Source organism: Heptranchias perlo, chromosome 17 (assembly GCF_035084215.1).
Source record: "Heptranchias perlo isolate sHepPer1 chromosome 17, sHepPer1.hap1, whole genome shotgun sequence".
Taxonomy (NCBI): Eukaryota; Metazoa; Chordata; class Chondrichthyes; order Hexanchiformes; family Hexanchidae; genus Heptranchias; species Heptranchias perlo.
Genome location: NC_090341.1, coordinates 21,878,564 through 21,903,910, shown reverse-complemented (window position 1 = coordinate 21,903,910; position 25,347 = coordinate 21,878,564). Strand labels below are relative to the sequence as shown.

The window sequence follows — 25,347 nt, the reverse complement described above, 5'->3', positions numbered from 1 at the left end:
AATCTCACATCCTGAAGTTGCAGTTGGAAATGTAGGTTTGTACGGTACACTCCTAAACAGTGTTAATATTTTATTTGGTCAGTTTCTATCCTTGATTTGTTGATTTTATATAAACAAAATAAGCGTTTATATTTTCTGTAAATATTTCACCTAACCACTTATTTTCCTTTAAAATTTTTCAGTTTGATTGCCGAATTTCTCAATTATAAAACAGACTTTTGTTTTTGTTTTATGAACTTGATTAGGATTATTGCTTCAAAACACCGAATTGTTTCGGCCTCAGTTGAGTCGCTGCCCAGCAATCCGAGCCCTTTCCTATTCAGGGTAGTTAGTGAATCTTTAAACGTATACGTCCGACACCATCTAGATTGTCCTCTAATGACAGCTTCGCATACAGTTTGCCGGAGAGCTGAATGAGTGATCACCCCATTCAGTCTAACGACATTTGAAAGAGTAGGATCGGTTGGTGACAGAAATATAGAGGGACAATTTATTAATCCAGACTCAAAATGTGAGCTGAGGGGGGAGGGGAGTCAGAAGACTATAAAAATCTAACAAATGAAAAAGACCGAACTAGTAGTCAGTCAGAGGGCGGCGCGTTAGGGCGGTTCAGTCACAAAAGTGCCTCAGTTCCCTTTATATTACACAGCATGAGAAACCCTTTGCTCATAAACCACTCATTGGCAGAACCTTCATTTCCTCGCGGCAAACAGCTCACAATCTAATGTGCCAAGTGGCCAGTGGATGCTTAGCTGAAAAAAAACTCAATATTATTAAATATCGATTAAACTGACGCAGAAAACGACACAGGCAGCCCTTTATAAGAGCTTTCAATTGTGTGCCTGATACAGCGATACAGCAAGAGAGCGAGAGACAATCCATGGTAAAAATATATCAGGGCACAGATCTGATCACAGTACTGAAATATTTTAAACAAAAAGTTGATATTAAAGTCGCTAATCTTATCTAACTCAGCGGTGCGAGGTGATCTCGATAACATTCAGTGGGTTCTTGTCTGCACTAAGTTACGTTTTAAAAAATGGAAACTTGTTAGATCATCCACACAGAATTCTGCACGTTCCTCGTTAGCAACCCCCTCCCTCCCCGAAAAAAAAGGTGAGTGTGTGCACTCAAAAGGTATTTTGTGGGTCTGATGCGTTTTCCTAACGAACACGCCCAAATAGATTAGATAGATATATAGAACCTGGGGGAAGATCCAGCGTCTCATTGTGGTGAATGCCTGAGATCCTGTGCGATCTCTAACCCAGCCTCCCATTTCAATCCCGATACGTGTGACACGCATACAGATGATGGATAATCTGTAAAAAAAAGAGTGCAGGATATCGATTCTCCACTGGGATTTACAATATACGCTGGTTTTACTTTGGGTGCACAGTAGCTGAGATCACAAGGGTCGGTTTGTCTCTAAATACCTTGGACTGTCTCTGCCTGGGACTCTGATCAACAAGCAAACAACACGAAAAGAATTGCACCACCACACAAAACTTAACATGAACCGAAAAACCAGGCGCTGGCTCTTTCACATTTTCCTCTGCGTGGGAATCGTGTATCTTAAAATAGGGTAAGTGGCTTTCGGAGAAAGGTTGCCGTGTCTAGACGTGCCAATGTTTTTCATTGCAAGCTTCGACGATATGATTATGTTTTTGTGTCTATAATAACAAAGTCCGTTGTGTGATTGTGGTAGGGAGATCCTGAAAACACACAAGCAGTGTTGCGTTTGTCTAATACACGCTAGCTGCTATTAGAAAAAGTTTATTCTAACTTAAATGAATAAAAACACGAATGTGCGAAGCAAATCATAAATTATGCGCTTAAATTTAGGAGTGAAACCAACAAGCTGTGCTATAGTATTACAGGATGGGATTGAAGAACAAAACGATTTTATATTACGGAATAGTCTCAAAATATACGGTGTCCCATGCCACGGAACATGTAACTCCATTCGCGACTCAAACTTTACCATTAGGTTTTATAGTTTATAAAACATTTTAGAATGAATGAATCTCATGCGCAATAAAGTTCGAATGTCTGGTGAGATCCCGTCGGTCTATTTAGCTGCTCTGAATGTGTTTAATGTAGAAAGTGGAGCAGGAAACGCTGTTACTTTTGAGCATTGAGCTCTCAGTGCTGTTTCAATTATACATAACTTGATATGGAGACTCGCAGCTAACGATAACATTGCGGAATGGCTGCGATTTGTACAATCGCGCACTATAGCCCGTTCTATAGATCGATCTGTATGTACAGATGGGTAGCACTGCCGTATAGAATTAACCCCTGCCTGTCATTTATAGAGGTAAATCATTGCTTTCCCTTCCCCTTTGCACATGGCATGGGTTTCGCCAGTTCACTGCATCACGTTCAGTACATAGCTTTCTGAAAATGTGAACGTCTATACACTTAAAGAATGGCAAGAGGTTAAACGGTGATGAAACAATGTCAGAACTGCTCCAATATAAGTAAAAATCATTATTGGTCCAATATCAGTCCGAGATTATCACGCCATTTAATAAATGAACTAGTTCTGCTGTATATTAAGCACCACATTGTTAGGTAAATACATTCATTTTAACGTTGTATTCATATCACGATGCAGCTTAATAGTCATAGAATGAGCACAAATTACTTTCAACCACGTTGCATGTTTAATTGATGTGAGATTGCTTAGTAATAAGTGAGATACATCATTTGACCGTTGTTGCAAAAGTAATGTTGTACTAATTAATAATAGTGTAACGATTTACATTTGTGATTTTTTTCCGTGACTACATTCCATAATCCCTGTAAATTTGTGGGGCTGCTTCTGAGTTCACAGTACGGACCGTGTCACCCTCCCCAAGATGAATGGTGACTGTAAGCTACTCTAGTTCGTATAGTGACCCACAATTATAAATTTTCAGGTTTTGTTTATTTTTATCTGACCTGGTCAAATCCAGGCGCATCAAAGAAACTAACGTTGAAAATAAAGGTCTATAGATAGAAGGGAGGATTTGAAAAGCAATAGTCCTTCCGCTCAAATTTATAATAGTTGAAGTCGATCAAAGCCGAATTTAGAAAAAGAATTAGACGAAGCTAGATAAATACTACTTTGGATATGTCTGTATGTATGAAAATGACGAGATCGTTAAAAAATATACTGTGCAACCTTATCGGGGGAACATTTAATATATGACTTTAAAAGGACTCCATTGTACTTATGCTGCGAATTACGTGTTTGGGGTTAATAATTAGTTATCGTGTTTGCTTTCTCACCCAATGTGTGTCTGTATTTGCCACAGCGGATTCTCTTCGGTGGTGGCCCTGGGAGCGAACATTATCTGCAGTAAGATACCGGGACTGGCGCCTCGTCAGCGGGCGATCTGTCAGAGTCGCCCCGATGCCATCATCGTCATTGGAGAAGGGGCTCAGATGGGAATCAACGAGTGTCAATTCCAGTTCCGATACGGTCGGTGGAACTGCTCTGCACTCGGGGAAAGAACCGTCTTTGGCAAGGAGCTCAGAGTGGGTACGTTAGAAAATGCAAACCCTGCTCTCCATTCCAATCTGTCACAACGCTAATTATATGATCACCACATAGCAGGGGACTGTGTGCCAAAACTACAGGCAAGAATTCTCACAAAAAGCTATAGTATTCACGTTTCAATGTTCATTTCACATAGTATATTCAGAATCAACCACAAACAAAGAGATCCAATCTGGGACCAGTCCTGCCAGTGGGGAAAGCAACTAAATATGGAATACATTTAGAATTTTGAACAAAACATCAGTCCTGTTTATTACAATTTTCAACAAGTGAACAATCACGGATCTACTGTTTGTGGGTCATCGCTGTAACATTCAACATCTGTATACAAGGCCCAACAGAGGAATTAACAACACTTTTTAATCACTCGCCTTGTTTAAAAATAAATCGAAATTTGTCTTCAAATTGTGTTTTTAAAAGTGAATCATATCTAATATTAATGTTGTAAGTTGTACAAATCTTTCATTTGCAAAAATCCATGATGTGTATATTTTGGAGTCTCTAAAACAAAACAATCAACACTACTTTCATGTTACTTCCCACAGGTGTACAGTTTTGCCATTGCGGTTAGTTGCTTTGATGGTCCATAAATAGTGTCTCCCATCTCCATTCACTTTAACCAAGTTCATTCAAACAGCAGTACTACTCTCCTACCTTTGGCTGTGAATCAGTAACACCAACTCGTTTCTTGGTTACAGCACACACATGTTATCAGTCTTTTCAGCATGGGCAGTTCATTAAAATCATTGTCAAACATGAGAGTGCTCCACAGCAACAGAATATTTAACTGTCCTTTGAAACACCTGGTGATTATTGACTTTTTGACGCGTAATGCGGTAAACATTTTATCAAGTTTGACTTCAAAGAACTTAAGGTGCAACTTTCGCCATAAATAAAGCAATGCCCTTAACCTACTAAACAGAGCGAGTTATCTGTGTTATAAATCATGTGGCCAGTTTGACCCAATATATATGGTTTATCTTGCTTTTTAACTATGTCAAATAAAGTGTGGGTGTTCTTTCGGTCGCCTGTCCTGCGTCTGTAAGGGTTAACAACCTTCTGTATTCATTTCGACCCTCCAGTTTATGTATCTGTTGTAAATGTATCTAATCTCATTGGCACACATTCAGAGGGCATGGCAGCAAATTATAGACTTTGTTACAACTGTGGGTTCTTAAAGCTGATAGTCTAGAAGCGAATTTCATTCAGAATGTACAATAGTAAGGAAGAGGCACAGCCAATACCAAAATAGAGAAACATTACTTCAGTAAACCAAGACACGCGCCATCTCGGAATATTTAATCCGGTGATAATAGCTCTGAAGGACAAACCTTTCAGTTTATAGCTATCCAGCTCCCTCCTAATGTGGCCCACATGACCCATTCTCGTCCCTGACTTTCTTACTTTCGTAAGGTCCCACTTTTCAATTGTATTTAAATATAAAGGCTATAAACATAACGGACAGTTAAATATATACAATGCGCAACTAGTTTCACAAACGTGGAAACATAGTTATGGTAAGTCACATGACAACAGTCGGATGCTTAAAACTGAGGCCGAACCAAGACATTAGTATCTTGTTGACGAATGTACAATGACGAATGTTGAAGTGTGCCGAACACATTAGTGTAAACGAAAAGCGACTTTGCAAGACTATCAAAAAAGGAACCGGTACAAATCACATTTAATGAAATTAACCATCCAATATTGGTCCGAGAGTCTTCCATCGAGTCGGACTGTGAACTCTGTGCCTTAGGGTTTGCCATATAGTGTAGTAACCACGATGATTATTATGCAGAAAGTAATCATGAATGTGTTTTTTAAATTTTGAAATTGATCTCAGTTTCTTGTAACAATTTACCTCTGGTAATATTACTATCAAGTTTAATTCTTCTATTTGATAAATGCAAAATTTGTTATGAATTACGCACAGAATTACACATTATTCTTTACAACACTTTGGATTTGACTGACAGCAAATTAATTTTATGGGATTTTAAATTGATATACTTATTGAGATTTAAAATGAGGTACTCTTCCGCGAAATAGTAGAACTTTAGCACAAAACATGATTGTGTGATCTGAATGTAACAAAAATGAAGTGCTATGATTATCATTGGTCTATCAAGTAAGCTAATAAGTTCCAATATCTTGATTGCAGGAAGCAGAGAAGCAGCCTTCACTTATGCAATTATTGCTGCTGGAGTAGCTCATGCTATCACTGCCGCATGCACCCAGGGAAACCTGAGTGACTGTGGCTGTGACAAAGAAAAACAGGGTCACTACAATCAGGAGGAAGGCTGGAAATGGGGAGGCTGTTCTGCAGACATCAGATATGGAATTGGATTCTCCAAAGTGTTTGTAGATGCAAGAGAAATCAAACAAAATGCCAGGACACTTATGAACCTGCACAACAACGAGGCAGGGCGGAAGGTAAGAATTGTAGCCACTTAGCTTAAATGGAAAAGAAATAACAAAATGTATATATTATTTTCTGATTTTTCAATTATATTTGAAGAAATGGTAAATACATGAAATAATTAGATATTAATATCTGAGATCTCTCCCATACACCACCGAATGATATAACTTATGCAAAACTCCATTAACTAGAGTATGCACTTTTCACTAAAATGATACACGTAGAACCATTTTAAAAGGCTTTTTTACTTTAGCCTGGAATTCTAGATCACATGGTTTTAAAGGGAAAACATTATATCCTCATGTATTGAGGTATTTTTAATAGTTTAAATTTCCATTACCAAAAAAAGTAGCTAAATAAGGGTGCTGTGTTAACGTACAAATCATACGCATTTTTCACAATCACTTTGTACTTTAAGATACTGAACTCTAAGATAGCTTCTGATCTTCGAAACTGCATGAATTCATGTACATATTAGATTTATGCAATTTGATTGGACATGCAATGGCTGTTGGTGCTTCAGTCGATGCTTACAAGTTAACATCATTTTTCAAGATGGTATTAGGCTGGCTAACAAGCTCAGAATGTACAGCGGTGCAATGTACTGTGGTTGCATTGCCTGCTTTTCACTGACCCCAGTTGCTTTTAAAGTTTTTTTTTCCTGTGCTCCATCAATCTGGGGCACGTATAAATCACCAACGGACACACACAAACTAATGTTGCATATTTTATTTTAGATTGGGTCTGTAGACTTTTGTATTCAAGCTTTGGAAATGCCCTTCCACTTTAACTGATATGGTGACTCACAGATTATAAAGGATTTGTTCCTGTTTTGAACCAAAGAATATTTCGGATAGGCTACAAGAAAGGTAGTTATTAGTTTATAAAACCAGCAAAAGAAACATGGTAGCTTCTACGTGGATAGAAAGGACACCATCTTCATAGAAAAGAATTTAGCAATCCTTTTATATTTCAGGAATGAGAGGAGTCACAATGTCCCTCATTTTCATCACAATAACATCTAATGCAAGTGGCACAATGATGAATTGGAACATGAACATGATGAATGTATAATAGACATACGAAAAAAAGATTTTTCAAACATTCTAATTATCATTTGAAAACAAACTTCTCACCGACATTCAAGATACTTACATTCTGCCCACTGAACGCTAACAAATCTTGCCTGATATGTAAGATCATGCAGGACAAATTGTGTATCTCTCATTCCATTTTCTCAACCATAATATCACATTTGTTTGCTGATTAAATATATCATAAACCATTACTTAGACATATCTTAAGATTATTAAGACTTAATGAATAATATTATCAAGAGGAATCTGATAATCTGCCCATTATCTGTAGTTAGAAAAACAAGACAACATTTTCCTTTCAGGATTTTTTTTAAACATCACTCCCCCCTTAAAAGTATCATAATGAAATTGCGAATGCCTTAGGGTTCTATATCATCACCTGTCTCTGACCACATCATTTTCTTCCACGCTACTTTGCCAATATCATGTTCTAAAATGACATAACACAACAACATGATATTTTTATTTCCCATGTCTTCTTGACTTTTTTGAGGAAGTGACATCTCAAGTGTACATTGGAAAGCCTGTGATGTAGCTCTAGACTTACAAGAAAGCCATCAATATATCTCAGCATGAAAAACTGTTACACAAGCTTAAGGCAGTGGTTAGGGAATTGATTGAAAGAGAGGAAACAACAGGTATAGATAGTGGAGATGTACTGAGTGGAGTGTCTCAGGGATCATTGCTTGGCCCCTATTATTTCTATTCTACATAACAGCCTGGATACAGAAATGCAATGCTAGTTGGTTAATTTAACGGATGATACTAAACTGGAGGGGGCAGGGTTAGTTGAGGCTGATGAAGCAGAAGGACCGAGATAAAATTTGCAATTCAGCAGAACAATGACAGATGAAATTAAATGCAAGGTGTTTCATGGTTAAGGAAAAAATGGAGGGTGTTCATACTGGAAGTAATGGTGTTGAACTAGCTAAAAGAGAGGATGAAAGATCAGGGAGTGATAGTAGGCTCAACATTCATAGTCATTGCAGCAGTCAACAAAGCAATAAGAATGCTGAGCTATAGTTCCAAGTCAGCAGAGTGTATTTTTGAGGACCTCACACTGAACTGTATAGTGCTGTGGTCAGGCTGCACCTTGAGTACTGTGTTCAGTTCGGATCATTGAGACATACGGAAAACATTCAAGCCCTGAAGGCAGTGCAGAGAAGGGCCATGAGGCTGATCCCTCTTGTCAGAGAACTGAGTTATGAGGAAAGATTAGAAAAAAGTAGACTCTTGAGAAAAGGTAAATGAGAGGGGACTTTATAGAGATATAAAAACATGCTAAGTTAACTAGAAATGGTTAACTTAGGGCATTATTTCAAAACCACGACCGCAGGCTTTAGGACACAGATAAAAGACAGGTTCAGGGCTGATGTCAGGAAGCACCTCTTCAAGCAAAGAGTGATCAATACCTGGACTGGTCTTCTGGAAAGCAAAATGGAAGCCAAAACACTGGAATCATTCTAGAGGCAGTTAGATGCTATGATGGTGAGAGCATAGGTTTCTATGGAAAGATGAATGAAATGAATTCAATGGGCTCCCTCATCTATTCCTATCTTTGTGACTAGCTGGACATTTTATAGTGTTGCGAGAATAATCAAATAAAAATTTAAAAAAACAATCACAATATTTAGCATCCACCTTAATGTTGCATATTATAGTAGAACCAACTTCAATGAACTTAAGTCTAAGCCAACTCTACTTACAGAAAAATATTCCCTGTCCTCATTTGCAAAACATATACCCAAATTTTCCTCATGGAGACCACAAGGATGGCTGATATGGGAAATCAAAATATTGTGCTGCTGTGATCGGGAGGTGCTCTTCCCAGTGCTGTCTATGTCTCTGATACCAGCTCCCAATGTCCTTATCTATTATCAGATACTGCCTTGGGTCATAAAACCTAATAGTACTAATCCTCCTAAAGCCCCTGCTCACCTGCATATCCGCATGTATTGTAGAGTTTAAGGATGAATGCTCAGACTTTCTGGTGCTTTCTCAGTTCCAGCCATATGTTAGTTGCCTAGATTGCAATATAGCGCAGGCTTTTATCTGTGAATGCTGGGGACAGGGGAATACAGGCCTCATGCATCGTTGCTTATAATAACTTGGCCGCTGCTGATGTGTCAAGTTTTCTGGACATCATACAATACAGGCATGAGATTTGGACTGGCTTTGGTCCTTGTGCTCTGTATGCATTCAAAGGACCAGAGAACGTGGAAGTGTGCATCGAAAGCAATTAGCCCTCCAGGACTCATTTAGCAGAGATAGATGGGATTTGTGATGCTTCTTGTGACTGTGTTATGTTACATGCATGATTTTGTTTTACTACTCTTGGATTCTGCTGCATTTGATTATCGAGGAGCAGCTTTTATATCTTATCCATTCCTCTGTCATTATGTGGCAGCCTCTGGCCATTCAAGTTCCTGTCAAGTTTTCTGTGTTCTTGGTTGATGTGAAGATAGATATTTAACAGAAGGAGGAGATTTGTCTGTCAGAGATCTTTAGGCTTTGGAAGCATAGTTGTAAGGAGCTTGGGGCATACTTTTGTGTCTTAGAGGTAGCAGTAGATTTGAAAGCAATGGAACATATTATATTGAGTGATGTGGAATTTGCCAAACAGCTGCAGGATCATGATGACCTGAAGCTTTTTGGGATACCAGGTTTATTTCAGTGATGCCCTTCTTGTGCTACATGTTGTAGCTAGTTGAGAGCTCACCAATAACCAAACTGGAGAGAGATCTAATATAGACACGAGATGGTTTTGGTAAGGTATAAGCCTTTGTCCAGTTGATGAGTCCAAGGAGGACTATGAGATCTTTTTGGACCCTGATGATCTTTCCTGAATGTCTATGAAGAGTAGATTGTTTACGGAAATTGTGTGCTCCCATTTCAAGTCTGAGACAATAATTGCCCAGAACTGGTTCCTAATGACAATGTCTGAAGCTTGGGAGGTTCAGGCCTCCCTCTTGTTTGAGAATTAAACAAGAGGGAGACCTGAACCAGTGATTCCCATGAAACTGCTGACTATCCAACTTCCCTTCCTAGCTCCAACACTAGCTGACAATATAATTGGTTTCCTCTCCTCAGGGTCTATCCACCTCCCTATTAAAAATGCCATCATCACCCCTTTCTCCCCAAAAACTCTGTCCTTACAAAATATCGTCCCATCACCAATCTCCCTTTCCTGTTTAAAATCCTTAAACATGTTACTGCCTCCCAGGTCCATTTCTACCTCTCTCGCAATTCCCTTTGAATCCCTTCAATCAGGTTTGCACTGAAATATCCATGCTTTTGTCACTTCCAGATTCAACTATTCCAATGCTCTCTTGGCTGGTCTCCCATCCTCCACCCTTTGTAAACTTCAGCTCCTCCAAAACTCTGCTGCCAGTATCCTATATTGCACTAAGTTCTGCTCATCCATCACCCTGTCCTTGCTGACCTACATTGGTTCCCGGCCCCCCAACGTCTCAATGTTGTGTTTAAATCCTTCCGCGCCTCACCCTCTCTGCAACCTCGTCCAATACTACAACACTCCTGAAATCTCCATTCCTCTGACTCCAGCCTGTTATACATCCCCCTTCCTTTGCTCCACCATTGGTAGCCATGCCTTCAAATACCCAGGTCCCATACTCTGGAATTCCCTTTCCAAACCCCGCACCTCTCCTCCTTTAAGATCCTGCTTTGACTGAGCTTTGCTCATCATTCCTAATATCAGCTTCTTTGACTCTGTGTCCATTTTATTCCTTCTGTGAAGGATGTTTTTCTACTCTAAAGGTGCTATATATATGCAAGTTGTTGAGAAATTGCAGTTGCTTTAATTGTATCCATGGATTTTTGCCAATCCATAGGAATTAAAAATATTGAATTATTGGGCCTGGATGTGGATGTATAGCATTTAGCAGAGGCAGAAGAGATGGGGAATACATTCATCTTTATCATACTTACTTTTCTCAGTATTGATAGGTTAAGTTGTGCCTGTACCTGTATATACATAGAAGGGCAGGTATTTTTTTATCTATAGGGCTGAGAGTTTGGAGGTAGTCTCCTGTCTCAGATGACATGCAGGGAAAGGATTTTGTTTTCAGTGCAATATTAGTCTTAATGGAGGGGGTAGTGGGGGGGGGGGATTTGAATTTCTGCTCCTCCTGGCCCTACCCCTGAAGGAGGTTTGCAGATTGGGAGGTACTTACAAAGTCCTAGTTTTTGGTTAGAAGAAACTAGCGTGAAACTACTGTTTTTCCTTGTCTTTTTTTCATATGCTTTGATATAGGACATCTTAAGTGTGACAGACACAAAGCTGTTTTACACATATTGGCAGATCTCCTGTAGTGTTGCTCATGGTGAGGCAGAGAATTTGCTGCATTGTGTTATGTAATATACAGTATATTAACTGGGCAACTGCTTTATAGGGATTGAATAATTTAAATTGAATTTTATCACAATGTATTACGGGAGTGTTATCAGTACTTTTGGGTTTCAATTATATAATTATGTCCTATCTTCAATCAGATTGTAAATCAGTGGCTTTGATTATTATTATATGTTTGTTTAACTATGTAATGAATTTGATGGCCTACTTTAAAAAAAAGTAGTACCCAGAGGAAGATAGTAGGGAAGATGCTCCAAGTTGTAGGTAGGTAGGAGGCATGTAGAAGTACTCAGGGTGTGTGCGGGTGGGGGGCTGTGATATAGATTTAGTAGTGTGGGGGTGGTGGTCTAAGGTGGTTGAGAGGAGGTGAGGTGTTGGAGGAATGGAGGCATGTGGGAGCATCGGGGATGGGGGTCTTTAGGTATTGGAGTGGTGGTGGTGGAGGATTCCGGGGTCTGGGAGTAGTGTGTTAGAAGTGTGGAAGTGGTGGTGGGAGTGCTGGGGTGTGGCCCCAATATGGGAGAAGAGGTTTAGAGTGTGGAAGCACTGGGAAAGAGGGTTGTTGGCTGTCCGAGTACTGGGAAGAGAATATAGTGGGAGTAACCGTCTGAGGTGCTACTGACAAAAGTGCTGGAGCTGCATTCATGGCTGTGACCCTGCAACAGGCTTTAAGTTATTCAAGTGCTTACTGCACTTTTACTATGTTACCATGGACATTATGGCAAGAGGTGATAGGAGGGATCAGTAAAGGGGGAAAGGCACACTAGCTTGGGGCAGAGCTGCAGTAGTGGAGACAAGCAGTAGGATGGAAAGGGAAGTGGTGAACATGGAGCAGGAAAAAGTACAGATTTTTGTGGTGGGGAGTGTGCGAGATGGTAGGGTAGAGCAGGGAGTGGCAAACAGAGGGCGATAAAGGCATGGGTATATGAGGCAGTTGATGGTGGGAATAGCAAGAGGTGACAGGAGGGAGCTGGGAAGGGGAGAAAGATACTGGTGCTAGGGGTGGGGCAGGGTGAGAGGGAACTGAAGGAAAATTAAGGCTGTAAGCCTTCATTAATCCTTTTCTCTCCCCAGAAGATTTAGAATAGGGCTTTCCATCATTGAGCTGAAGAAACCACAGTTATTTAAAATGGATACTGAACTCATGCATCACTAAAGGCAGTGTGCTCTTCAAATAAAAGAGGCTTCCTTAACTGATTTTGAGAATCCATTCCAGCAATGCAAAACCCATCTTCTTAAGTGCACTAAATGGTGTAATAGTGCAGTAAATTATGTAAAAGTGCAGCATATAATATAGTAAATCATAGTAAAAAAACACATTAACTTATGATAAAAGCACAGCAAATGATGCTAAAACCACAGTAAATGATGGCAAAAGAGCATGAGAAAATGGTAAAAGCATAGCAAATAATGGTAAAACCACAGCAAATGATGGTAAAAGAACATGAAATAATGATAAAAGTGCAGTAAGTGATGGTAAAAACACATTAAGTGATGGTAAAAGAGAATGAAGTAACAGTAAAAGCATAGCAAATGATGGTAAAAGTGCAGTAAATAATTGTAAAAGTGCTGCAAATGATGGTAAAAGTGCAGTAAATGCTGGTGAAATCACAGTAAATGCTGGTAAAACCGCAGTAAATAATGGTAAAAGTGCAGTAAATGCTGGTAAAACCGCAGTAAATAATTGTAAAAGTGCAGTAAATAATTGTAAAAGTGCAGTAAATAATTGTAAAAGTGCAGTAAATAATGGTAAAAGTACAGTAAATGCTGGTAAAACCGCAGTAAATGCTGGTAAAAGTGCAGTAAATAATTGTAAAAGTGCAGTAAATAATGGTAAAAGTGCAGTAAATAATGGTAAAAGTACAGTAAATGCTGGTAAAACCGCAGTAAATGCTGGTAAAAGTGCAGTAAATAATTGTAGAAGTGCAGTAAATGATAGTAAAAGCACTGTAAGTAATAGAGCAATAAATGATAGTTAAAGCACAGTAAATGACAATAAAAGTGCAGCAAATCATAGAAAGTTTGCAGTAAATGATTTTAAAAGTGCACTAAATGATTTTAAAAGTGCAGTAAATTATTTTAAAAGTGTGGTAAATGATGGTAAAAGTGCAATAAATAATCATAAAACGCAGTAACTGACAATATTGGGCCAGATTTTGCTGCCCACCATTATTTATGTACAAATCAAACAGTAACTTTCGGCAACCGAAGAAATCGGGAAGTTGCTGCCCGAGATACCCTGCTCCTCCAAAAGCTATGTGAAAACGGCATCTCGCCGGCTGACTCACCATTCAAATGAATTAACAACGTGATGTTCCTGCATTGACATCGTAGATATGGACTAAACTCACCAGAAAAAGTTAGGGCTTGTCCATTCCAGTGTTTTTTTTTATTCGTTCACGGGATGTGGGCGTCGCTGGCGAGGCCAGCATTTATTGCCCATCCCTAATTGCCCTCGAGAAGGTGGTGGTGAGCCGCCTTCTTGAACCGCTGCAGTCCGTGTGGTGACGGTTCTCCCACGGTGCTGTTAGGAAGGGAGTTCCAGGATTTTGACCCAGCGACAATGAAGGAACGGCGATATATTTCCAAGTCGGGATGGTGTGTGACTTGGAGGGGAACGTGCAGGTGGTGTTGTTCCCATGTGCCTGCTGCTCTTGTCCTTCTAGGTGGTAGAGGTCGCGGGTTTGGGAGGTGCTGTCGAAGAAGCCTTGGCGAGTTGCTGCAGTGCATCCTGTGGATGGTACACACTGCAGCCACAGTGCGCCGGTGGTGAAGGGAGTGAATGTTTAGGGTGATGGATGGGGTGCCAATCAAGCGGGCTGCTTTATCTTGGATGGTGTCGAGCTTCTTGAGTGTTGTTGGAGCTGCACTCATCCAGGCAAGTGGAGAGTATTCCATCACACTCCTGACTTGTGCCTTGTAGATGGTGGAAAGGCTTTGGGGAGTCAGGAGGTGAGTCACTCGCCGCAGAACACCCAGCCTCTGACCTGCTCTCGTAGCCACAGTATTTATATGGCTGGTCCAGTTCAGTTTCTGGTCAATGGTGACCCCCAGGATGTTGATGGTGGGGGATTCGGCGATGGTAATGCCGTTGAATGTCAAGGGGAGGTGGTTAGACTTTCTCTTGTAAGCACCCTTTTAACAGCGTGGTAAGTTTTAATTACTGCCAAACAACCTATCTGGCACTGAAAATTAACCTTTACAAGTGTGGAGTCTCATTCCTTCAGCTTTTAATTATTGTTCGACATTTAAAAAAAAAGTAAATAAAACATTTTTTCTTACTTTTTCTTTCTGTCTCTTAATCCAACCTTTCTTTCCCTCTCTTTATTTCACTTATTGTACCTGATTTGACATTGAATTCACTATTCTAATTTACATTTCCTGGTTCAGACTCTGCGCTGCTCATTAATGATTCTTCAATCTGATTGGTTTAGGAGACACACAGTTGCTTGTCCTGTTGACACAGATCCCAGATGTCCTGGAGAGGGCGCCACGCTGAATGGGCCTCTAACAAAAAGTAACTTGCAGTGCAAAAGCTCATAGAAAGTCTATGGGCAAGAGCAAGTCCAACAATCGGAGGTGCTCACAGCAAAATCCAGCCCAATATGTAGTAAATAATGGAACATGCACAGTAAATAATAGTAAAAATGGAGTAAATTATAGTAAAATGCAGGAAATGATAGTAAAAGCTCAGTAAATAATAGTAAATGTGCAGATAATGATAATAACGCACAGTAAATACTAAAAGCACAGTAAATCATAAATGTGCTGTAAATGATGGTAAAAGTACAGTGAGTAATAACGGAAGCCCAGTAAATGATAGTAAAAGTGCAGATATTAATAATAAAAGCACAGTAAATGCTTCAACAAACTTAAAGCCCTTTGCTGAGCCTGATGGTCGGGGTGGGGCAGGATAGGGTGGATGAGGGGTTGGCGAATGGGGAGATAGTGGTAAGTGCACAAATACAGCTTTGGGGGTTGCAGAAGCATGGCCCTGGGCTCATAATAGTAGGAGAAGGGGGTTGAGGAGGTGAGGAGAGGTAGTTGGGGGACCAGTGGACTACAGGTCCAATTTTAACAGGTTTTAGGCAGGTGGTTATCAACACCACAGTTCAGCCTGCCTTGGAGACATAGCTGGGATGACTCAATAAGAGCAGAGTATAATACAACAATATAGCTAAGTTTAAGCATGACAGACAGATGTGATAGAAATAGTCTGACAGAAAAATGTTACAAAAAGTAGACACTCACAGAAAGTGTGCTATATGAAAATATTTTATGCACGCACTGAAAAGTTCCTGAAGGTGGTTTAATTGTATTTTGTGTGTTTTTTGAAAGTGGAAAGTGTCATTGTAGACATGATGATCATTGCATTTTGTGTACTTGATGCTCAAGGATTAGTAGTTGTGAAACCATCAACATAAATGTATTGAGTGATAATTCACAGTTGATAATATAAAGAGTATGGATCATACTTCTGAAGAGCAATATGTAGCCAATGGAATGGTATATTTATCCCTATTGTCATCTGCCCTTCAAATTGATGCTATCCCTGATCATGAGGGATAGTCTATGATGAGAAACAGTGCATGGATGCATTTAAACTACTTCTTATCATTCTTCAGAGGGGCAGAAAAGGATTGTTCCAGCAGTTTCCCTTTTCTCCAACAAATAAACCATTTGAGATCAATGACACTTTTGGATTAATTTTCTTGTTGTTGAGTTTAGGTGTATTGGATCACCTGGGCACAGCATAGAGAGGAAAATTGGGCAGGAAGGATCACACACCCTTAATGCAGTTGAATTGATCTTCTGTTCATTAATTTAAGTGGATGGAAACATAGGGAGTGTGGTCCTCCCTGCCCTATTTTCCTCTGTGCCTTGCTCAGGCAATTCAATATGTTTAATAACTGGAAAATACACTCTTTGATCTTTATGGGGAACTTGAACTTAAGTGGAATTGAAACTTGAGTCTCCTACATATGAGTCCAAACTTTTATAGATGTTGGGCCACCTGGCAAATATGTATTTTACTAAAATTATGCTGAGGATTGGAATATCTTTGATATTTAAGGGATAATTTTTAAGTAATTATCACTGGCGGTGCACCTGTGGTTTTCCAATATGTGCTGGCAGGGGCAAGGTTTCTGCTGCTGGAACATACTCGGAAAATTATAGGGTCAACAATTCCTAGGTCAGGTATACCATGGGCTAGTTGCAGAGAGAATTTCTTTCTACTTTATCCCAACAATGTGTTTTAACTGCAATCTGAGCAGCAAACGCAGGTCTCAGAGAAGAAAGCACATTGCCCTAATTTATTGCAGTAGTTCTTAATGCCCCTTTATGTAAGGAATTAAGAGGTTCTGTTGCAAAGCATGATACTTGGGAATACTACTTTGTAGTGAAGGATAGCAGTGAAAGATGCATTCAATTTTCACCCTATTCCATTGAGATCCTGAGCTCAGCTACACTATTGAGCAAAGTTGTCAAATGAAGGCCATATGGCTCACCACAAGGGGAGAGGAAATGAGAGATAGTTGTTACTAGGCTGCTCTTACATGTCTCTTAATAGCCAGGTCAGAACAACATTGGCAGAGGCTTCAAAGTAGATTGCCTGCCTCTTGCAGAAGATACATAACTGAACACTGGGGTAAAAATAGAGGCATTCACCACTGTTTCAAAATGTGGATAAAATTGTTATCATTAATAATTATTCACTGACATTTGCAAGATTTTCCAATATTGATTTTAAGTTGGGAAACTATTTTAGTCTGTATAAAGTGCAAAACAAAATGAAAAATGTACTCCGATAGAGCCTAATAATATGGGTGCTTTAAGTGCCAACTTGACTGAAATCCAAACACTCTTGCTTCCGAGTCAGAAGGCTAAGTTGTCTACCGTTGCCAGAGTAAAGGATATCTCGAATCAACTGGAAAGGGACTTGGAAATGGAGGAGGTAGAACCAGTTGATGTGATCCATGTTGGATGCAACGGCTTAGGAAAGAACAGGGAGGAGGTCCTGCTGAGGGAGTATCAGGATCGGGGACAATAGTGTAGTGGTTATGTTAGCGGCCTAGACTAATAATGCAGGGAATGTGAGTTCAAATCCCACCAGTTTGAGATATTTGAATTCAATCTTGAAAAAAATCTGGAAATAAAAAGCTGGGACCAGTAAAAGTGACCATGAAGTCATAAAATCCCAATCTAATGTCCTTTAGGGAAGGAAACCTGCCGTACTTACCCAGTCTGGCCAATATGTGACTACAGCCCCACATTAAGATGGTTGACTCTTAATCTGAAGTGGCTTAGCAAAGTCACTCAGTTGTGGCAACTAGTGATGGGCCATAAATGCCGGCCTTGTCAGTGATGACCACATCCTGAGAATGAATAAAAAGAAGGAGCTAAGTTTAAAAAGCAGGACCTCAAGGGTGGTATTCTCTGGATTACTACGTGTTAACAGAGATAAACAGATCAGGAAAGTGAATGTGTGGCTGAAAGACTGGTATGGGATGGTGGGGTTCCTTTTCATGGGAAACTGGCACCAGTACTGGGAAAAGAATGAGCTGTACCACTGGGTCAGGCTGCACCTGAACTGGGCTGGGAACAAGGTCTTAGCGGAAAGGTTAAATAGGATTGTCGAAGGGACTTTAAACCAGTAAAGAGGGGGGAGGGTCTGAGTAGAAAAATAATAACCTAAAGATTAAAAAAAACAAGGGATAAGAGCAAAGGTCAGAGTACAAAAGGAGATAAAGATAATGTAAATACTTAGGGAACAGAAAAGATTATAGGAAGTAATAATAAAATAACTGTTAAAAATAAAGCAGGAGTGATGAAAAATAAAAACATATTAAATTGCCTGTATGGCAATGTGCAGAGCAAAAGTGCTACAGGTCAAAATGTGTGAGAAATACACTATCAGGGCATATGGGCAAGGTGGGTACAGTTCCCCAAATAAGAGTTCTGTACACGAATGCATGTAGGATTAGAAATGAAACAAATGGGTTAGAAGCACAAATTCAGCTTAAAGTTTATGATGTAGTAGCCATTACAGAGACCTGATTACAAGCTGGGTGTGAATGAGAGCTAAATATTTCAGGCTGTGGGATCTTCAGAAAGGATGGGGAAATTGGAAAAGGAGGAGGACTAGCAATATTGATAGAAGACGACAATCACAGTAAAGGACGTCAGTAAGGTGTAGAGTAGAGTAAAACTCCCTCTATTTTGCTCCAGCAATATATCTTAATCCCACCTCAGACCAGCACTAGGACCTGCACTAAGGTGACTTTTCCATTTCCCACACCTGACTTATTTTAAGTTAGACTGCCCATGATTGCAGAATAAGGTTTAGCTTTGTGCTGTGAAGAAGGAAGAGATTTTCATCTCATCAGTCTGGGTTGGATTCAAACCCAGGATCCAAAGGTGAAAGTTCCTACTACACCACTCAGTTTTCTAAAATTTGTTAAGTTTCACCTTGGGATGTGTGGCCAGTGACAGTTTGATTTGGTCATTCAGTTTACCCAGAACAGGGCAAAGCCATCAAATCGAATGCCAGCACTGCCAGAAAACCATCTGAAGTGATGTTATTGATACAAACAGCGCTAAAAAAGCTAATCGTAAAACAACCATTTCTCAGAAGCCTTTCATCACAATCTATTTGTAGATTGTATGAAGTTATTAGATTACTGTCACTCTGATAGTAATTCTGTGTTGATACACTTTCTGACATTTCAGCTGAATTGTGGAGATGGACTCATTCTTATGTCTGGTTTGTTGCACCCCACTAATCTATACAGCTTTTCAATCCCATCAGTGCCAGTCAGACTCTGTTATAAAACAGTTACATTTCAATGCTCTTATAATTTGGTGTAAGTGCAGAAAAGGCTGATGTTTTTTATTGTGGGTTTGGTTACATGTATTGCATTTACTTCATTCTAGATCCTTGGAGAAAATATGAAATTAGAATGCAAATGTCATGGAGTCTCGGGATCTTGTACCACTAAAACATGCTGGACAATGCTTCCCAAATTCAGAGAACTGGGCTACATCCTGAAAGAGAAATACAATGAAGCAGTTCAAGTTGAACCAGTAAGGACGCATCGAAACAAGCGACCAGTTTTCTTGAAGATTAAAAAGCCACTTTCATATCGTAAACCTATGGTTACAGACTTGGTATACATTGAGAAATCTCCTAACTACTGCGAGGAGGATCCAATCACTGGAAGCGTTGGGACACAGGGCAGAATGTGTAATAAGACATCCTCGCAAAATAACAGTTGCGATTTGATGTGTTGTGGACGAGGATACAACACTCACCAGTATTCCAGAGTCTGGCAGTGCAACTGCAAATTCCACTGGTGCTGCTACGTCAAATGCAACACCTGCAGCGAAAGAACAGAAGTTTATACATGTAAATGAAATTGAATCTTTTATAGGGAGGAGAGTCATACCCTCCAAAGGAAATATTCCTACATTTGCACATGATCTCAACCTAGTGGCTGTGAGTTTGCAAATAATGTCTCGCTCTCTTATAGAATGCAAAAGCTTGAGGATCCCTGTCCGATAATGTTGCCAGATTCATGAGCCCATCTGGATTACAAAGAAAAGAAAGCACCTGTTGCCATCTCCATAAATATACCACACAGAATTCAAATACATAAAGCCTATTTCAATTAGTGCATTGAAATCAATCCAGATCTGAACAGAAAGTGGCACAAGGTTGAAAGAGCCATAGTGAAATCAGCAGTAACTTGGCTTGGAAAAAAAAAACCTTTAAATATGGACTATAAACAGGACAGGGTTGACAATGCCCCTGTGAGAACTTCTGCTTTGAATGTGGATTATGCAGATTTAGGTTTCTGCATTTGTGAAAAGCTTCTGCTTGTCTTGCCTGTCTGGATCTCACAGGATTGGCTACAGCAAGTATTACTGTTTTCAGTTTCCCATAGACACTGACTTATCAGCTTTTTCTTTTCTGCCACATATTTTCCCAGCCATTAAGAACACCATGGTGGACTGGGGCACTTGGACATAATGACTGACTATACCAGCAACATTAAATAAATAGTAACAACAATATTTAACAATATATTTAGAGAAAAATAAACTAATATTAATTTATTTAAAAAGAACTTTACTGATACTTGGACAGTTCTACAAAGAAACAGTTTTACTTTCTTTGTGGAATAATTTCTTTAGATACAGCAAGAATTGGATTTGTTTAGCTGTATATATTAGGTTTTGCTCAGATATTTCTAATAGCTGTATTTGCAGGAATATTCCTTGTCCTGCAGCATCAGGCTTTTTACTGACAAAAGCAGGCATCTTTTGTAAATCTTCTGCTGTTTTGCTGCTAGTTGTCTGGAAAATCAAACTGGTTGTGATCATTTTAAACTACTGTAAAAACTTGATTTTTTTTCACTTTGAAATGTCAACTAATTATAAACCATTTGAACTAAAGATTATCAAATTTGATACTCCAGACAAATCCCATCATGTGGAAAAAGGAACCATAGGTTGAGAGAATATATTTTGTAAGAGACTATTTTTATATGAATATTTTATTTATACTGTTTCTGCTTGTATAACTCTATAACCAGTACTTTTCTTAAAACAGGCATAAAAGCTGTGATTATTTGTAATAGACCTGAGGGAATTTAACAGCATTAAGACTGATTAGTGTATGGACAGAACAGCAGCAAGCTGGATAAATTCAGATTCAAATGGTAGATGCATCAAAATGCACAATGAATTTTCTTAGATTAGCTCTATCCGGATGTGTGTGTACAAACTGGCTCATTATTGCGTTTCAAACTGCAGAATATGCAAAACAAGAACAGGGTATGTAGCATCAATTTTGTTAGTTGGCTTGAATTCATGATTGGTATTAACTGGATACTCATTTATCCCTTTCAGAAAAAAAATTGAAATTGCTTCCCGCATGCGTCAGTCATTAAAATGTGGGGTTATGACTAGCAAATGTGCTGTGTGTGCTTTGAGATAAAGCTCCATATTGTGGAAGTGTCAGATTGATTTCGTCATTGCCATGCTTTAGACTGTGACTGTACAAACTAGCACTATACACACTGTCTGATTCACACAGATAACAGACAGCGCTGTTATCTGTAACAACAATGAAAAGTGGTCCATTTCTTTCATAAAGAATGTTGAGAATTCAAGAAGGTTTCACTACCAAGAACACATTCACTGTTTAGCACTTTACAGCACAGGTAAATCTTGTATATTTTTTACTTTCAAGTGTACCAATGGCTATTTGGGTATCAAACTTTAAAATTCTACAGTTTTATATTAAACCAAGAGTATATAAAACTCTGTACTTTGTGCTAGCTCCAAAACATACAGATTGAAATCCTTTCAGATTTTGAATTGCTTATTTAGTTACAATTCTCACTTAGTTAAAATAACTCACTTTCATGGACCAATATGTACTACAACTATGTGTCCACTCCGAATTCTGCCCTCTTCGAAAGTATTTGCAAGGTATTCGATGTTTAATTTTTTATGTCATTTCCCAAAGAGCTTGTTTTAGAGATATATATATATATAATTTTCTCACTTACAGCAGAACATCCACTTTTGAGAGATGTCTTTCTGCCAAAAAGGAAAATCCAATACCATATGTAATTGAAAAATATAATAATTAAAAAAACAAAGTTCTCACATTTATAATCTAGTTGTTTAGACATGTATAGCGAATACACACTGGGGTTCTATAGCATATACAATTTATTCCACAGTCTCGACCTTGATAACCCAGGCTGCTTGGTAAAAGTTCTTGTGTGGACTTCTATGTGCATTCCAAGCACAGGTGATGCATATTATGCCATTTCACAATCTTACTCAGAAACAATATAAAAATATTAAAAAATGACAGTAGCATATTACTATGAATAACTGTCAGAAACTAAAGTACTGTTCTATTAGCCATTTCATATAATTCCAATACTGCAGCATTTAACCTTTTGGTAACGTCATTTGTACAGTATAGAAAAGTTACCCAGTTTGATAAACTGCAATATTTTGAGACTACAAATTAAATAATTAGCATAAATCGAATGTGAGAAGGCAGTAAAGGTTGCAAGTTTTCTTATTTCCATTTCTTCTCTAATCCAGTCACGTATGAATTGTTATCTTTGGTATCACAGAACCACAGCTGTCTGCACATTTTTAAATCCCATATCAATCTAAGCCTATCAACATATTTTCTAAATTATCTTTATGTCCAAAGAAAACCCACAAAGAGATCATTGGATGAAATCCATATCTCGCTAAGATGAAACATGTAATTGTAGAACTGAGAATATTTTAAGAACCCCTAAGATACTCAGTATGTTTGTTTAAGGAAGGGAAGTTTCAGTCTAACAAGGCAAAACGTGAAAGATAGCTGGCAAATGATCAGTGCTTCATTGGTTTAGCAGCACCTCAACCAGGCAGCCACAAAGACTAACCGAGAAATACTCCACACTTATATCATAACATCTCACCGTTTAATAACAAGATGAAGGAAGACATTGCTAACAGCTTATAGTGATGATTATGCAGCTGAAACTGTCATTCTGATGACTTGCTTGGACAGGAGGAGTGGTAACAACTTAGTGATAGATTGTTCTTGCATCAGTCGGCCACAGTGACATCTGTTTTATTCAGAGCTCTACCACAAGTTGCTACAACAACGCCAAATTGCTTTAGAAAATGTTGTATAGTTGCTGAGAGAATCTTGACTACCCATTACCGAAATGTTAACTATGCAAAACTAAGTAACATTTGGTAACCCTTTGTCTGAAAGTCAAAAGTAATATAATGATTGGTGGGGGGGGGGGGGGGGGAAGAAAAAAAGTTTATGTAGCAGATGATTGTCACGTTCCTGCTCCTGCTTTCTTCTAACAAATGCACAAAGGGCAAAGGAGTTCTGAAACCACTTGGTTCACAATTATCTTATTCATACTGAAAACCAAACTGTATAGATCACTGACAGACAAAAAGCAGAGCTTCTGTTTCTGAGGTCTAGCCTCCCTTAACCAGATCATCTCGGGTTTGTACATTTCTGTTGTAAATTTGATATAATATATTGCAGGATGCTTTTAGTGCTGTGTGATAGTAACATTATTTCCTCAAATTTGTCACTCCATCTATTTTCCGAGGAAGACATTAGCACTTCAACTGAAATTTCACAGACCACATTCCCAAAATTTTCAGAGTTCCACATATTATACAAACTATTGAAAATGGTTGAATCCAGAACCCAAGTCATTTTTCATATTCCAGTACCCAAGTGAAGTCAGCAGTAGCTAACAGACACACATTCCCATGGAAGACGATACTAAAAAAAATGTAAGCACATTATCAGAATTCATGATTTCCATGTCTATAGACTAACTGGACTTTTATTTTCAAACTTATTTAGATTTTACTGCTCTTGTAGTCCACTTAGTACAGTCCCAAATCAAAATCAACCAGGCTACACAAAGATTACTGGTTGATCAATTGCAAATATTTAAAAGTCATTGATTTGACAGAAGGTGAACAATGCATTTTATTTATATATTCCTCCCCTTAATTGCACCAATGAAATTAGACCCCTTAATCAAAGGGTTTGGATGGTACACTCCACAGAAAACTTATTCATTGTTATCCCTTTGTTGATCCATCAGAAGGAGCACTTAAGTGATGCAGAAAGAATCTAATCCCAGTCCATTTCCCTGTCTCTGCAGATGACCATCCTGTATTGACAAAGTCTGACCATGAATTCCAGTCCAGAAATCTGGCCTCCTGATCAAGTGTCTAGTGCTTTAGAATCATAGTTATTCCACTACCCTGAATAATGTACTTTGAATAGGAAAAGCAATTCATTCAAGCCAAGGAGTAAATGCTTGCATCTAAAAATGTTATAAAAATATGTATTAGATATTATTTGGACAGAAGTAAAGAAAACTACAAGGGATTTTGTTTATTATGTGGTGCTAGAAATTGTCAAAGAAAATAGCATGGAAGTGCTGTAAAATCATTTTTACCAGATCACCTCAGATCAACATGTCCCATTCAATTATATTGAAGATTTCAGCTCTAATTAAAATCACGTTCCTTTTATAATGAACTTTGCGAGTGAGCTAAGCCATTCTAGATTTGGAATTATGAAAAATCACTACAAATTTTTAAAAATAATTTTAGTTGTAGTTGATGTGTTCACTATAGGGCACATATTTTGATAAAAATTGGGGTATAATTTTTTGAAAAATTACTGAAATTTGACAGATAATCTGTTTGCCTCTTGTCCTACAGCTTTAGGACTTTATTTTTTTTAAGCGCTAAAAGTCTGCTTGTCTCCCCATCAGTTTGTGAGTGAGGTTTCAAACCCTCAATTCATTTTTTTTTACATGTCCTGAATGAATTTGCAAAAGGTGTTCAACAATGGGATTTTACCATCATACAATTTGCCAGTTAGCCATTGCTAGTCAACTTCAAATTTGAGTGCCTGATTGGTGGCCATGGTCAACTCTACAAGTTCCACAACATTTTCTTTACTCTCATATCATTTAAAAAGTTGTCATTAGGTTACTTACCTGGACTAAGAATCATGTTGAGCAGGAGATAAACAGTGATGGTGAAGAAGCTGCAGAGACCTCATCCTCAGCATATGTGGCACAGGCTCTGGTGTGATAATGCCTGGCATTATCTTTAATATTCCCAAACAGTTCCGGTGTCGTCTACCTGCTGCAGTTTCCAGAAGAAACAGAGATGTGTGATATGCGGATACTGCTCTTCCCATGGCCTTTTGACTGGATTAAGCAAGTACAAAGTACCAACTCCAAAAGATCATCATTACTTATGCTCATTTTAGCGCTGGTAGACTGGAATGACACATTTAACAATCCACTATTCTTTATTTTTATGTTGC

At 38.7% G+C, this 25,347-nt stretch overlaps 1 protein-coding gene across 1 annotated transcript; it reads left to right on the top strand.

The window, feature by feature from the left end:
• The first annotated feature begins 1,246 nt into the window (after positions 1-1,246).
• wnt7aa (wingless-type MMTV integration site family, member 7Aa) lies at positions 1,247-21,742 on the top strand. The gene is made up of 4 exons (XM_067998701.1): positions 1,247-1,582; positions 3,300-3,526; positions 5,706-5,977; positions 19,371-21,742. Exons 1-4 carry the CDS (start codon positions 1,512-1,514, stop codon positions 19,848-19,850), a joined length of 1,050 nt encoding a protein of 349 aa, XP_067854802.1. The 5' UTR covers positions 1,247-1,511; the 3' UTR covers positions 19,851-21,742.
• Positions 21,743-25,347: the final 3,605 nt, after the last annotated feature.

Excerpts from the sequence above, each read along its gene's own strand:
- wnt7aa (XM_067998701.1), top strand. The coding sequence starts at position 1,512 with ATGAACCGAAAAACCAGGCGCTGGCTCTTTCACATTTTCCTCTGCGTG. Across the intron at positions 1,583-3,299 it reads ATCGTGTATCTTAAAATAGG|CGGATTCTCTTCGGTGGTGG; the intron begins GTAAGTGGCTTT and ends TATTTGCCACAG. Across the intron at positions 3,527-5,705 it reads TGGCAAGGAGCTCAGAGTGG|GAAGCAGAGAAGCAGCCTTC; the intron begins GTACGTTAGAAA and ends TCTTGATTGCAG.